The sequence below is a fragment of the Stegodyphus dumicola genome, chromosome 10 (genome assembly GCF_044657685.1).
Source record: "Stegodyphus dumicola isolate Sdum_Otavi_A_Nest chromosome 10, ASM4465768v1".
Classification (NCBI taxonomy): domain Eukaryota; kingdom Metazoa; phylum Arthropoda; class Arachnida; order Araneae; family Eresidae; genus Stegodyphus; species Stegodyphus dumicola.
The window spans coordinates 22346815-22361062 of NC_140777.1; the positions used below are offsets into that span (position 1 = coordinate 22346815).

At 32.5% G+C, this 14248-nt stretch overlaps 1 protein-coding gene across 3 annotated transcripts in view; it reads left to right on the top strand.

The window, feature by feature from the left end:
* LOC146994916 (charged multivesicular body protein 5-like) overlaps positions 1-13730 on the top strand; it is a 104974-nt gene extending 91244 nt beyond the window's left edge. For 2 of the 3 annotated variants that reach the window (XM_085824771.1, XM_085824772.1), the window contains exons 5-6: positions 2285-2369; positions 6042-6106. In XM_085824771.1, the coding sequence (XP_085680897.1) occupies positions 2285-2314 (30 nt within the window). In that variant the 3' untranslated portion in view covers positions 2315-2369; positions 6042-6106. Of the gene's footprint in view, positions 1-2284; positions 2370-6041; positions 6135-12476 lie in introns of those variants that run through there. The other variant, XM_085824770.1, reaches the window with a different exon arrangement.
* The last annotated feature ends 518 nt before the right edge of the window (positions 13731-14248 follow it).

A 14248-nucleotide genomic window follows, 5' to 3' on the forward strand; every position in this document is an offset into this window, starting at 1 on the left:
CATATCATTTTTTTTCATTTCGATTCTACGAAACAAATTATGTTTAGATGTTAAATTTTGTAATTTTTGGTGAGAAATTGAAAAATTTATCTTGGCGCATTTCTTTTGAGTTTGGCCAAGAATAATTCACTTGGCGGAATTCTTAATTTATATTAACCTACTTACTTTCCTTATTTTTCATTGATGCACGAGAGGAAAAAGGTCCATCGTTCATTCTTTCAAATAAGTGTAACAAAGTGCGTGAACCACATTTTCGTTATTATCGCTTATATAAAATACGCCAAATTTCAAAACGCACCAAAATGTAAATTTACATATATCTTAGGAAATATTGAATAAAAAATTCTGAGTTTTTGCTGATATGCTTAGAAATACATCTACTTTAAGATGATGTTAAAATTTTTGTAGGTTATAATACAAACTTTTTTCGAAAAATTTATAAAAAGTATTCAAAAATACAAATTTTTAAAAGATATAATAAAAATGTACGAATTATATTTGGATTAAGCCTAAATTCGAATTCTGGAAGAAGGAATCAAGTTAGTTTAATAAAAAAAAGAGATATTAATAAATATGTATCTAGTTCAATTAAACATTGAGGAGCTAAAATTTTTAGAACTAATTTTTATAAAAGTACTCGTGAGATTTTTACAAAACTTGGCAGTTTCGCATAATTTGAGTCGCGGAATCCAAATACGAAAAAAAATTGGCATATCATTTCAGAAAAAGTCCTATTTTGTGTCAAAATACCTATATTAAAACCATGCTATATATCAGGGGTCGTCAAACTTCATAACGACAGGAGCCGCATAGTAGATTTCATGAATGTTCGAGAACCGCAAATACATATTTATACCGTTTCAAAAATAATAAGACATGTATTCAATGGAAAGAAACTTTTGAAGTAAATTAATGAGAATTTCGCATTTTTTATGTAATTAAACATGGTTACATATAAATGCAAATACATGTTTTGTTTTCTGCTGGCCTGTATTCAGTAAAGTAAGTCCCAATAAAATATAAATTTGAAATTACTGTATTATGTAGTACTGTTCAGACAGGAAAAGGTAAACATTTTCTTTTTGTTTCCTTTATCCTCCTCCTTTTATAATTGCCGTTTGATTTTAGTAGAAATAAGCTAAAATCCGAAAAATATAAATTGGTCTTTAAGAATACAGTTATGTAAAACATTTTTCATTTGAGTGAATTATAAATAATTAATTAAAAAAGTGTTTTTTTAAAAAAGTGATTAATAAAGAAACGTGACCATGCCTGCTATATATAAATCTAATAAATACCCTAAGTCGCCCTTTTGAGACCCGAAAAAAGCAAGTTGAAATTTGTCAAACGGGAGATATAGAAATGTCCCATTTTTTTAGGGGGGGGCTAGTGTACATGCATACATACAATTCTAAATCCAGTCCACTGGTAATTCTAAATTCATATATTACGTTCCTCAGATTAAATTGATTCCTAAAATAAATAAGTGAAATTTTGAAACAATCCTGTGTAATTACCTTTTTGAAATCTTAACTTTTTGATCACCATTGTATTTAGGTATAACATGGAAGTACGTTATGGGAAATTTTTAAAGCATGTAGAATTTTAATATTATTACGGATTTTGTATTTAGTTAGCTATTTTTAGTAGAACTGTAATTAAAATTGTTTTATATCCAATCACAGTGCAGCAGGAGACTTTTAAGAGAAAGCTACATTGGAAAAGTAAAAATACAGAAGCACGCGCATTTAACAATGAATAATTAGATATCTCGTAATTCTATTCTTTTGCTTTCCAGAAATCTCGAGAAAACGGAAATTACCAGAAGCTTCTCGTGACTGATTAAAAGGCTTTAAAAAGCTGGAGAGAAACATCTCAGTTCAGTTGTCTACTGACTGTTGTTATTGATTGTAGCGAATTCGCGGTGAGATCGGATTAGCTTTCCTTGCGCTTTGGATTGCGTACTATTTAACGTTTTATTAGTTTAAAATATAACTACTGTGTGATATTGTACGAATATCTTTGAGGGAAAAAATCTAGCATTTTATTACAATACTTGTGATAAGAATAAATTTTATTAACCTTTTATCAGACTTGTGCATTCAATCTATTACGAAACCGTATGCACGCAGCAATATTTTTATATACAGTTCATTGTGAAACTCTTATCATATGTTATATGGTTACTGTACACTGTGGATATAAATACCTCCACATGTAAAATTAAAAATATATTGATATTTTATTCTTAACAATTTTATTACATTTAAATTCCTCTTAATAGATACGAGATGGAGAAGGATCGTCTGGCTGATCAGTCTTTTCGTTTGGAGAAAATAAAATCTCTTGTGCAGAGATTTAATGCTATTGTGAGTATTATTCTTTAATGTCTGTTAGGCTTAGTGATATTTATTAATGATCTGTCGTAACGAAGGAACTAAACTGAAATTATAATAATAATAACAATAAAATACATCTGTGACAAGTTTTCGACCTTACGGCCTTGGTTCTAGTGTAGAATTGGGTGCCCCTTCGATTAGCGATAATTTTTGTAAAATTTTGGCGATGAAATCTTATTTCTGGTTACCATGATAGTGTAACTTTGCCTCCTGATTTTTTTAAATAAAAATAGATTGATGTGTACATGGACAAATTTAAACAGTGCGCAATGCCTAGTTTGTGCAATTCTGGGATGTTTTTTTCTTTTTAAATGAAAATAGATCGATGTGTACATGGACACAGAGTTTATGCAATTGTTTGACTTTTTATTTTGGTTCTGCGTAGCGGCCATCTTAAAATTGTGTCTTCCTGGCGCCGATCTTGGCGTCAAAAAAGAATCGCCAAAAAACAAGGGGCACCCAATTGTAAACTTTTACCACGGTCTTTACTTCCATAAATCTCCTATTCCCTAGGGTCACCTATTAGTTCGTACAATACTCCGGAAGTTAAATTTTCCGAAAAACTACAATGAAGATATACGTCGGGTAAGTAATTTCTTGGACGGAAAAGCAGTTTTCTTAAGTTTTAGCAGTAGTTAGATGAGGTATAATGCTTATATGGCATAAATGTACTTTAGAGTAAGTCCTAGGAAGTAGCACGTGATCACTATACACTAACCAAAGTACAAAATCATGATAAAATAGAGATGCAAATAAATGTAGTAAAAATGCAGAAATCATCGTAAAAATAAAATAATGCTTTAAAATATTTGGGTAAACAGTAAAGATGAAACTGAAATTATATATCTATGTCGTAACACAATTAAGAGGCAATCGGCCTAGTGCGGCCTTTACCAATATACACTCATGTCCAAAATTATCTTTACATACCCAAAAATGATGATATTCAATGAAATATCGAATTAATGTGATCCGTATTTGCAGGGAATGTGTGAAAACCAAGCTTAATTAGCATTATCCAATCAAAAGTAATCAAACGGTTTGTGATATGCAAATCTAGGCGTTACGTCATCCAAGGGTGAATCAAGCGCTTTGCGCAAACTGAATATTTGAGTGAATTTCTGCAACATAGCGTTTTATTTCAGTGTGTAGGGACTCAAAGCGGTTTGTTATGGCTTCGAAGTATCATTTGGAAGAATCTGTAAAGTGGCGAATTATCGCCCGTTTAAAAGCAGGGCAGTCAATCATGGAAACAGCCACATGTTTGAATATTTCAAGACAGACAGTCTCTAAGCTATGGAAACAGTTTCAAAATGATGGAAGTGTTGCAAGAAAGCCTGGACAAAGTCGGAAACGAATGACAACAACTTCTGAAGATCGGTATCTGGCATTAACTGCCCGTCGTAACAGAAAGGCTATTGCTCGCCAGTTAAATTCAGAGCTTGCAGCCGCCACTGGAACTCTTGCATCACGGCAAACAATATACAGAAGGCTTAATGAAAAAGGCCTGTATGCCAGAAAGCCAAGGGTATGTGTTTTACTGTCTTCACAGAAAAAGAGGGATCGCTTTAATTGGTGTAAAGAACATCAAAACTGGACTGAACTTCAATGGTCCCATGTTCTCTTTACTGATGAGTCGTGGTTTAGTTTAACTGGTGATTCTAAACGTGTTTACATCTGGAGGGAGTCAGGAACACGAAATGATCCCTCGAACATTGTGGAACATGACCGTTTCGGTAGTGGAGGTGTCATGGTATGGGGTGGAATAATGATTGATGGACGTACGCCCCTACACGTGTTCAGCAGCGGATCTGTGACAGGCCAGATATATCGAGATGAGGTCTTAGATCCTTATGTAAGACTTTTCAGGGGTGCATATGGACCTGACTTTTTATTTATGGATGATAATGCCCGTCCACATCGAGAAAACCTCGTTGATGAATTCCTTGAAAGTGAAGACATTAAGCAAATACCTCGGCCACCAGACTCTCCTGACCTTAACCCGATAGAGAACTTATGGGACTACCTTGGAAGAGCAATTGCATGTATACATCCTCCTCCTAGAGATGTAAATGCTCTGAAGACGGCATTGCTGGAAGAGTGGAGATTAATTCCCCAAACTGTGGTTAACGTTATTTCCAGCCTTAAAACACGTTGTGATATGTGTGTACAAGTCAGGGGAAATCATATTCCATATTAAATTCGTAAGACTTAATTCTTTTTCTGAATCATTCCTTTTTTTCTTAACTCTTTTTGTCACACTTTATTACCATTTTTATTGTTTCATGCTACAATTTTATATCATATGAGGTGATCTTCAATTTTTTCTTTTGCATTTATGTGTCATCATGTTATGTATGATTCCACGAAAATTCATTAAATTATAAGTCATAGTCTCTGAGAAATCCGTGAATTTATGCATGTAAACATAATTTTGGACATGAGTGTATTATAAGTAGGGTGTCTTTAATGATTTATTAAAATCCTGACACCATTAATATCTGCCATCGTATTTAACCTATATTCCATTTTAGTTGATTAAATGTGGCAAAACATTTATCGTAATTGATAAGTAATCAATAAAACAATTCGACAAAATAACTGATGATCTGTGGTCATGTTTAATCCATCATAATCGAAATTAGTTGAAACAATGAATACAAATTCAGCATTGCATATTGTTGTTTCAAAGCAAATTAGAAATCGATGAAAATCTGTGGTTTTATTTTTATTTCCTCCATAACTTTTGATATTAGAATCTTGAGTTGTTCGTTTCAGACTGAGCCCACATTCCTTCAAAATTTTCCTGCTATTATACTGTTCTTTTCTTTTTGTATTTGCGCATGCGTATATATTAGATTGATAGTGACAAGCAAAAATTTCACCAATCAAAATCAAAGAAACAGGAGATTATATTAAATTATTAGATTATTATAGATTATATTATTAGAACTATTATAGATTATATTATTAGATTATTATTAAAAAATATTGAATATTGGTAAAAGCGCAGTTTGAAGAAGCGGGTATTCACTCAGGTAGAGAAAATATATATGCAATATAGATAAAATATGTGAATGCCACGCATGTGCACTCAGATGGTCTTCGGCCGCCTTCGCTACCGATTAATTTGGTCAGTTCCATAGACTGCCCGTAGCAAGCGATTGAACTTTTTTGGGAAAAAAGGTGGACGTCGACCTTTCCCAGCACCCAGAAAAGAATTATAGAAAGTTTGGTGACGATAGCTATAGTAGTGACTGAGTGTATCATGAACAAACAAACAGACATTCTTCTTTATATATATAGAGAGAGATGTATGAAAGGGTATTGCTAATCTTTCAGTAGAGCCTTGAATACTCCAATATAGCCTTGAAATTAGCTTGCTTATAGTTTCTCAAGGCTATTAGAGTTAAATCTCTTGCTCTAGCAGTTATAAATTTTGATCACATGACTAACAAAATACGTAGTATTTTATGTTAATAACAATTGCCAGGAGTTGTATCAAGATTTATTGTCACATTGAAATAGTTAATGAACGCAGTTTTTTAAACTTTGGAGCAAATCTTATTTCAGACTTTTCTTGTACAGACTGTGCAATTATGTGAGTTTAGGAGTGGTAATTTTTTTCAATCTATATTACAGACTGATGCCATGAATATGACAGTAAAAGAACTGAAAAGACTGTCCAGAAAAGTAAAGACTAATACTGTAAGAAAAGTAAAGATTGATACTGAGGTAAGAAATTTATATTTTGCTATTCCGTAACATGAACAAAAAATATGATATGACCAGAAAATGACCAATTCCATGTTAAGACGTAGAATTGGTGGAATAGCAACGAGCTTTAAGTAAACTATCAACTTCTGGTTGATGGTTTTGAAGTAAAATCTAATTGGCTTATAAACCCTATGGTTCAATGTTAATTATAAACATCACTCATTTTTTAGTATTCCATTCTCTCATACGATGGATATTTGTAACTGTACGGGCTCATGTACACATCAGTTGACACACTTAAAAATATCTCGTCCATCGTGGTATATCCTCTGGTCATCGCATTCACAAATCAATCGCCTAACAAACACAAAATTTTTAAACGCAGCATATCTATAGAATTTAACGAGCTCACAATTTATTGGTCCGTCTTATTTTTCAAGTTAAATAATACCGGTACATAGAAAGGTCTGAAAAAAACCATTTTTTATTTTAGTCAGCCACATAGATGCACAGAATCCGTTATAAGTTATCAAACATGTTGTGGTTTACGACATATGCTTGGAATACGATTCGAGTTCGATGAGTCACGTTGCACACACCACCCTTGTTTACATTCTTCGAGACACTACTACAGTCTGTCTACCACTAGAGCTGTTTCATCGGCATGTCCAGGTGGTGACGGTCGCTAATAGGAACAATGAATAGTATATGCAATTAGAGTGAACCAAATCATTTTTTTTGACGAATGCTGGCAGCGAGAAAATGTTTATTATTCGGCTAATAGCTCTCGTAAACCTCATAACTATTTAGTAGTAAGTTCGAATGAATAAGTAGAAATTTGAAAACAATCATTTGAAGAAATATTATTCAACCACGCAAATCCAATAATTAATATAAAATTCTAATAAAAATATCTAAAAGTGAAAACATTTTTATGATTTTTAAGTAAAAAGTAAAGTTTTGTTTATGTGATAAAGTAAAAATATCTCCAAGAAAGAAAAAACTGTATGCTTTTTCCGACTATGCAAAATAGATGGGAAAATGAAAAGGTTAACATAAAATGAAAGGTTATGTCGGCAAGTGAAAAACTCTTAGGAGAAAGTAAAGTATCTGATGTGGGCACCCCACGACTTCATTGAAAGATCTAGGAAAGTACACACATATATATATACATATATTTTTTTTTCTGCACTTCATTTAAACTTATTTTCTGGAATTCCATTAGAGATGCATTTCTCATTCAATCGATTCGTGTCTACGCAAAAAATAAATAACTCAAAACATCTTCATTCAAACTTGTAAAATACAAAAAAAAAAAATTAAATACCAAATACAATTAAAAACAGCTAAAAAAAGAGTTTTTGCAAAATAACGTATGTTAAAACAATATATATAAATCTAAAATATACTATAAGTCGCGCGTTCAAGACATACAGTGTCTCACAAAAGTGATGGGACACTTGTGCTTTACAAAAGGAAACTCTGGTAAAATAAATTTAAAAAACATGTAAAAATTTTTTGTGAATGTCTTTCATACTTAAATTTAGTAACAATTATTACATAACATACATTTTCTCAAAATATTAAAATATTCATTTAATAAAAATACAATTGTTTAGAACGAAGCAAAAAATGGCTCGCATAAGTGATGGGACACTTACTTTTCCATCAAATATTTATCCAAAAAATTTACTTTTTAAAAGGTTTTAATATTTTGTTTTATTTCCTTTTACTTTTAAAACATGATTTAATCTTCTTGAGATGGACTAATTTTTTTTTGTGATTTCTGGAGTGATCTTACCCCATTCTTCCTGAAGCACCGATTTTAATTGTTGTTTTGAAGAAATGGTGTGTTTGCGAATTCTTGATTCCAATTATTGCCAAATATTCTCTATGGGATTTAAGTCTGGAGATTGTGATGGGGTTTTTATTATTTCAGGACAGTTATACAGCAGTCTGTGTCTGACGTTCAAAGCAGTGTGCTTTTTTTATACCATTGTCCTGGGAGAATTTAAAATCGTTATGAAGGTTCAATTTTCGTGCTGAAGATTTCAAATTTTGATTTAAAATGTCAATATACTTGTACTGATCCATTATACTGTCGATAAAAACAAGATTACCAACTCCAGCGGACGACATACACCCCCATACCATAACTCCTCCTCCACCATGTTTTACTGTTGGCACCAAGTTCTGTTTGCGAAATTCTTCCCTGGGTTTTCTCCACACCAAGATTCTACCGTCAGAACCAAATATATTAAATTTACTCTCATCAGCAAATATAACTTCATTCCAGTAATCAGAATTCTTAATGTTGGATTTTGCGAAAGCCAGTGTGAGTTTTCTATTCTTTTCACTTACGAAGAATTTTTTCCTGGCTGCTCTACCGTGATATCCAGTAGATCGAATTACTCTTCTAATAGTGTCAGCATTAGCAGTTACTCCATATAATGCTTGTAAATCAGCAGTAACTTAAGGAGCATTTATTCTTGGATTTTTTTAATATTTCGAACGATAATTCGCTTTATTCCATTGGATAGTTTTGATGGTCGGCCAGGTCTTCTTTTATCCTGGATCATATGATTCTTTTTATATCGTTTAATGATATTGAAAACTGTTGAATGACTCAAGTTAACTGTTTCAGCAGTTTCTCTAATAGATTTTCCACGTTCAATATCCAAATTAATAACTAATTTTCGAATTTCAGGAAAAGTTTCTTTTTGTTTAGCATTCATGGCTGTACAGAGCTAAAAAACACAAAAATTCCGAAACAAACTGGAGAGAAATACTGCAGACGATTTTATAAATTATTGCCAATTGCTTTTGAGTAAAAATAAAAACCCCAAAAAAATTTTTTATAGTAGTACGTAGTAGTATCTAATGGTGTCTCAGCACTTATGTGAGCCATTTTTTGCTCCGTTCTAAACAATTGTATTTTTATTAAATTAATATTTTAATACTTTGAGAAAATGTATGTTATGTAATAATTGTTACTAAATTTAAGTATGAAACACACCCACAAAAATGTTTACATCTTTTTTTTAATTTATTTTATTACAGTTTCCTTTTGTAAAACACAAGTGTCCCATCACTTTTGTGAGACACTGTAGTTCAGTTTCGTCATTCGACCGAGTAGAACGAGAGATATAGACCCCGCCCCCCTTTTGATTTGATGTACTTATCCTAGCAAGTTTTATTTTCTGTTCTGTGTCTTCTCAAAATTATCCCGTTCAGAGCAAAAAATGTCGTTGTTTTAGAAAAAAATATTTTGGTTTACCTAGTTACAGCAGAGAAAGCAGTCTATGTATCTTATGGGGAAAACAGAAACAAATGTTCAAGTAAATTTAACCCATGAGAATTCTAAAGTAAAGCCCGCTTAAAGCTCTCAAATGTAAACTGTCTTTCACTATTGATAATAGGGAGAAAGCCAACAATAGCTGCCAAAAGTTTTCCCTTGAACTCAAAAAATCTAGTTGTACTTAAATGTATTAATAAATTTCCATTTTAGTGGGAGCTGATGAAAGTAGAAGTCACAGTAAATACAAAATAATAGGATAATTGTTTAGCAAAAATAAAACACTACAATCGCTATCATACAACTTAAATAATTTGAAAATGAAGTTCTTAAGTACTTAAGTACAGAATTTTTATAACTATAAAATTCAGATTGAGCCAAAAGTTTCACAAAGCTTTTACATCTATGATTAAAAAAAAAAAAAAGAAATTTTACATCATAATGTTTAGGAATTAACTTAGGTGAAAATTTTGTCTCTCGAGACTGCCTTCCAGCTTTCCTGCAAAAACATTTTCTGTAATAGAGTAAATAATGACTTTCTCGCAAATAGATACTAGGCATAATGTCCAAAATAGTAGACCGTTTGTTTTCCGATCTAGATATCAAGTATAAACAAGATAAAAATCTTACCTAGTCAGAAGATTTTCTTTCTTTAATCCAAGCAATCACGGGATATTTTTTATTTACTGAAAAAAATCTACTCAGAAGCAGACAAAAGCCCTCATTATAAACTAAAAATTATATTTTAATTTCACATTGCACATTACTACCTACAGTGGATCTCAAAAGTGTTCTCCACTTTAAGAATTTGCAGAAAAAGTGCTATAGCCCGGAACTGAATTCGAATACAGAGCTCAAATAATTTTTCATGCCATCTTCATGCTGATTTTGAATAAAACCAAATTTTTTGGTTTTAAATATTGGCAAATTTTCTTTTTCTGAAATTGAAAATATAAGGAGGCATAAATAAAACACACCAGAAAAGTTATCGTACACCGAAACATTTTCGTAAAATTCCATAAATAAAATTATCGTCTGCCATTTTTAAAAATTTTTGCATTTAGGAGACGTTTAAAAAGGTGTTTCGCTTTATTCTTTGCTTGATTATGCTCTTATATTTCATTTAATATTTTAAAATGGGTCGTAGTCATAAGGAAACAACTAGTAGCATTCAAAAATTCATTGTTTCATCATAAGAGTGGAAAATCTATCCGGAATATCGCTAAATTAATAAATTTATCCCATTCTAAGGTGCAATATGTGATAAAATGCTTTAAAGAAGAAAATTGGATCGAAAATAAAATAAGAAGAGGTCATCTGGGAAAGTCTTATCAGAGATTTATAGTTATAAAATTAGTGAAAACTCTATCTTTGAATGTTGTAAAGATTTCGACAGAATTTACTGAAAAGTTTTCTACTTCAGTTTCACCTGAAACTGTTCGACGAGTACTCAGATCAGCTAGATTATTTAGATCAGCTGATCGAGGAAAATATAGAAAACCTAGGCTTTCAATCGCAATAATTATTAATGGTAAATAAGCCCGAAGCGTCTTATTTGCAGACGAAAGCAAATTTAACGTTTTGGATTCCGGTGGGCGTATAATTGTAAGGAGACGAGAAAATGAGGAACCGAATCCCGAGAACTTCGTTGGAACCATGGAGGTAGGAAGTAAGTCCTTTCTTACCTCCATGGTTGGAACAGTAAAGCATGGGGGTGGAGGTGTCCTTGTGTGGGGGGGGTCATGTCAACACATCAGGATTAGGTAATTTAGTGTTTGTTGGTGGCATAATGAACCATGCTCTTTATTTAAATCTTTTACAAGATAATTTAAAATTACTCGCCCAAAACTGGGGTACTGCCAAACTCGACATAATCTAGTAAATGACTTCACTATACGACTTCCTTCCATACAGAAACTTAACGCTTTCAGTAATATAATCGATATTAATTCTTCCCTTAACACCTGATACTTTTCGTTTAATTCCGATTCCAACCTGATGCCATTAACTAGAGCGGCCTTCAGAACATGAAAGTAGTGTGTCTCGCTGCAGTATTGAACTAAGAGACTTTTACCAATGTCTTTAAATCAACCCAGAGCCTTCCCTTTAAAAACGGAAGCTGATGTTGCTATCTTCTGCCTCCCAAACTAGATACGATAGAAAGTGACTTTTCTAACCCTTTCACAAAATATATTGCAAAGCTTCTACCATCAAAACTGAAGGCTGGATTCATCGAATTAGCCTTATCGTTTTACGGCATCTACAGTGTACTCTATTCCTTCACTTAGGATCCACCAGCTGTTGAGCAATACAATCGCTGAACACCGTCAGGTCTCCCTGGGTTTTGATGTTAGAGCATTTTCATTGTTTTCACTATGCGTAACGTTAATAGGAGCCAGTTTCCCTTAAAAAGTTCCTCCACGAAAGTATTCCTCTCCTTAGGCAGATAGTCCTCGTGTGTTTTGTATTAATGAAATAAACCAAATTGAACCTTCGGTTGCATTTCCCAGCGTTCCTCCCACTTCCAATACGGCAGGGGCTAAACTAAAACTTTTGGAATCTTCAGGCATCCTTAACTATGCATGTTGGGCATTAGTGTGCTGAACTCCATCTACTCTGAATGTTAATTCCTTCAACCACAAAAGACAGACAGACAACTTTTTCCGCCGTCTTAGCTTCTAAGTCAAATTTTGTCATGCTTCCAATAAGGTCGTAACATTGTCAGCGCTTCATTAAAATTCTGAATACTTACGAAAATAGTCTGCTTTCATAGCTTGACCTTTTTTTTTATGCTTTTAGAAATATATGTTTTGTTCTACCATTTGTAAATTTTTTAATGCATGCATAATAAAACAGTTGTTTTAATACAGATGTAGCCAATTTTAACTGTAATTTTTAGCATCATTCTATAATTTAGATAAACAACAAATACTGGCCTTTGTAGTAATATTTATTATCATACTAAAATATTCAATGAATTGCAATGCTAGAACTTGAGGGCAAATTCTTGTTTCCGTTGTACAACTTGAAGCTTAGTACTGACAATATTTCCATTTTTATTACAGACTGAGGCTATGAAAAAAAAAAAGTTAAAAACAAGAACAAAGAGTGCAGAAAAATGAATGCTGGTTTTGAGGAATTCGTATTGGTATTGAGAACTCCAAAGCGAAGAAAAGCAGCATCTTCTGAAGAGAGTGAAGCATCATTCAAAGAAACAAAGCCAAAGAAAAAACCAAAGGTTGGTAAATGGGTCAGCTCCGATTCTGAATCTGAAAAGAGCATGAGTTCCAGCGAAGAAAGTGAAAGCAGTCAAGAATCAGAAGATCAGTGGAAAGTCAATAAAAGCTGTGAAGGGAATCGAATAAAACTCAACATAAATAAGAAAGCCATTAGTAGTGAAGATGATGATGAATCCACTTCTCGAGAATCTGCACCGAGGAAGCGGGAGAACAAAATCGTCTCAGATGAGAGTGAAGAGGAGGAAAGTTCATCAGAAGATGACAAACAAGACTCTCGGCCATCGTATCAGCCTAACTATGGTCCACCTGAGCAAGTCCCTCCTTTTATTTCAAATCCATATGTAGCAACACCAGTGCCACAGCCTAATGGAGGATTTATGATCCATACTTTGTTACGAGCTAGGAATCCCGAAAACGAAGAAGATGAACTGACAGGTGTTACTGACATAGTTTCATACATCACACAAGAATAAATCTAAATCATGTAAATTACCATTCAGCATTTTAGAGAGCATTTATCAATGTAGATAACTTGTATGTATAAAATCATATTTGCAATATGTTTTATTTCTAGTTTTATATTTCATGCTAAAAGTTTACAAGCTGTTGTCTTTTTTTTATTGATATTTTGTACATTGATTTGACATTTTTTTATGGCTTTACAAAATTGGTACCGATTCTTTGGTTATTTTCACGTCCTGTTCTTTTTGGAATGGGTTTATTAGTTACTGTTTCTAATGGTAAGTATCAGCTAGGTACTTGAAGTGTAAATATGCAAAGTCCTCCTGGTAGTAGTAAATGCTGTAAGGATCTGTAAGGATGTCTTTTCTCCCTCTCCCCCGTTAAGCTGCCATTACATATGTATATTAAAAAATATTCTGCTTTGGATTTGTATCATGTATTCTGTGTTGCTATTTAGCACCATAGATTTCTGTACACGTGAATGATCTGTATGTCTGTTATTTATATAAGTGTATTGTTTATACATCCTACTTTATCACATGTGTTATAATTTTCATAATTCATATCTATTCAGATGTAAGCTATTTTGTTTTTTAATATTAAACGAATGAAAATTCATTTTTCTGGTGCCTTTATGAACATCTACTCCTAGACTTTAGGTACCAAACCTAATCATTCCCATTTCATGAACTCTATGAACAGATTCTACTTAGTATACTGTCGCTTAAATGTGTAAAAACAATTAACACAGGACTGATTTAATGTTTATTTTACTTTCCTTTCCTTTTCCCACTATTGCCGTGTGTAGCTTGCTGATAGCAAGCTGTATACCGGCTGTCATGAATTAAAAAGTACATTGCAGGTATAGCAAATGCATGAGTGTGTCCGGAGGACAGGATGCAAAATGAAAATTTATTTTACTGTATGACAGATTGGTTTAAACTAAGAGCTGGTTTGGCTGTTTACTGGTGACCAAAAAAAGTCGTAAAAAATTCCTTAAAATATACAAATCATTTATTTAAAAAAATGTAGACTGTGCATAAGTGATTTAATTTTTTATATTAGTTTATAGTTTCTGAAGGAATTCTGTATTTATTAATATTTCTTAATGCATTCTTATTTTATATTTTAACTTC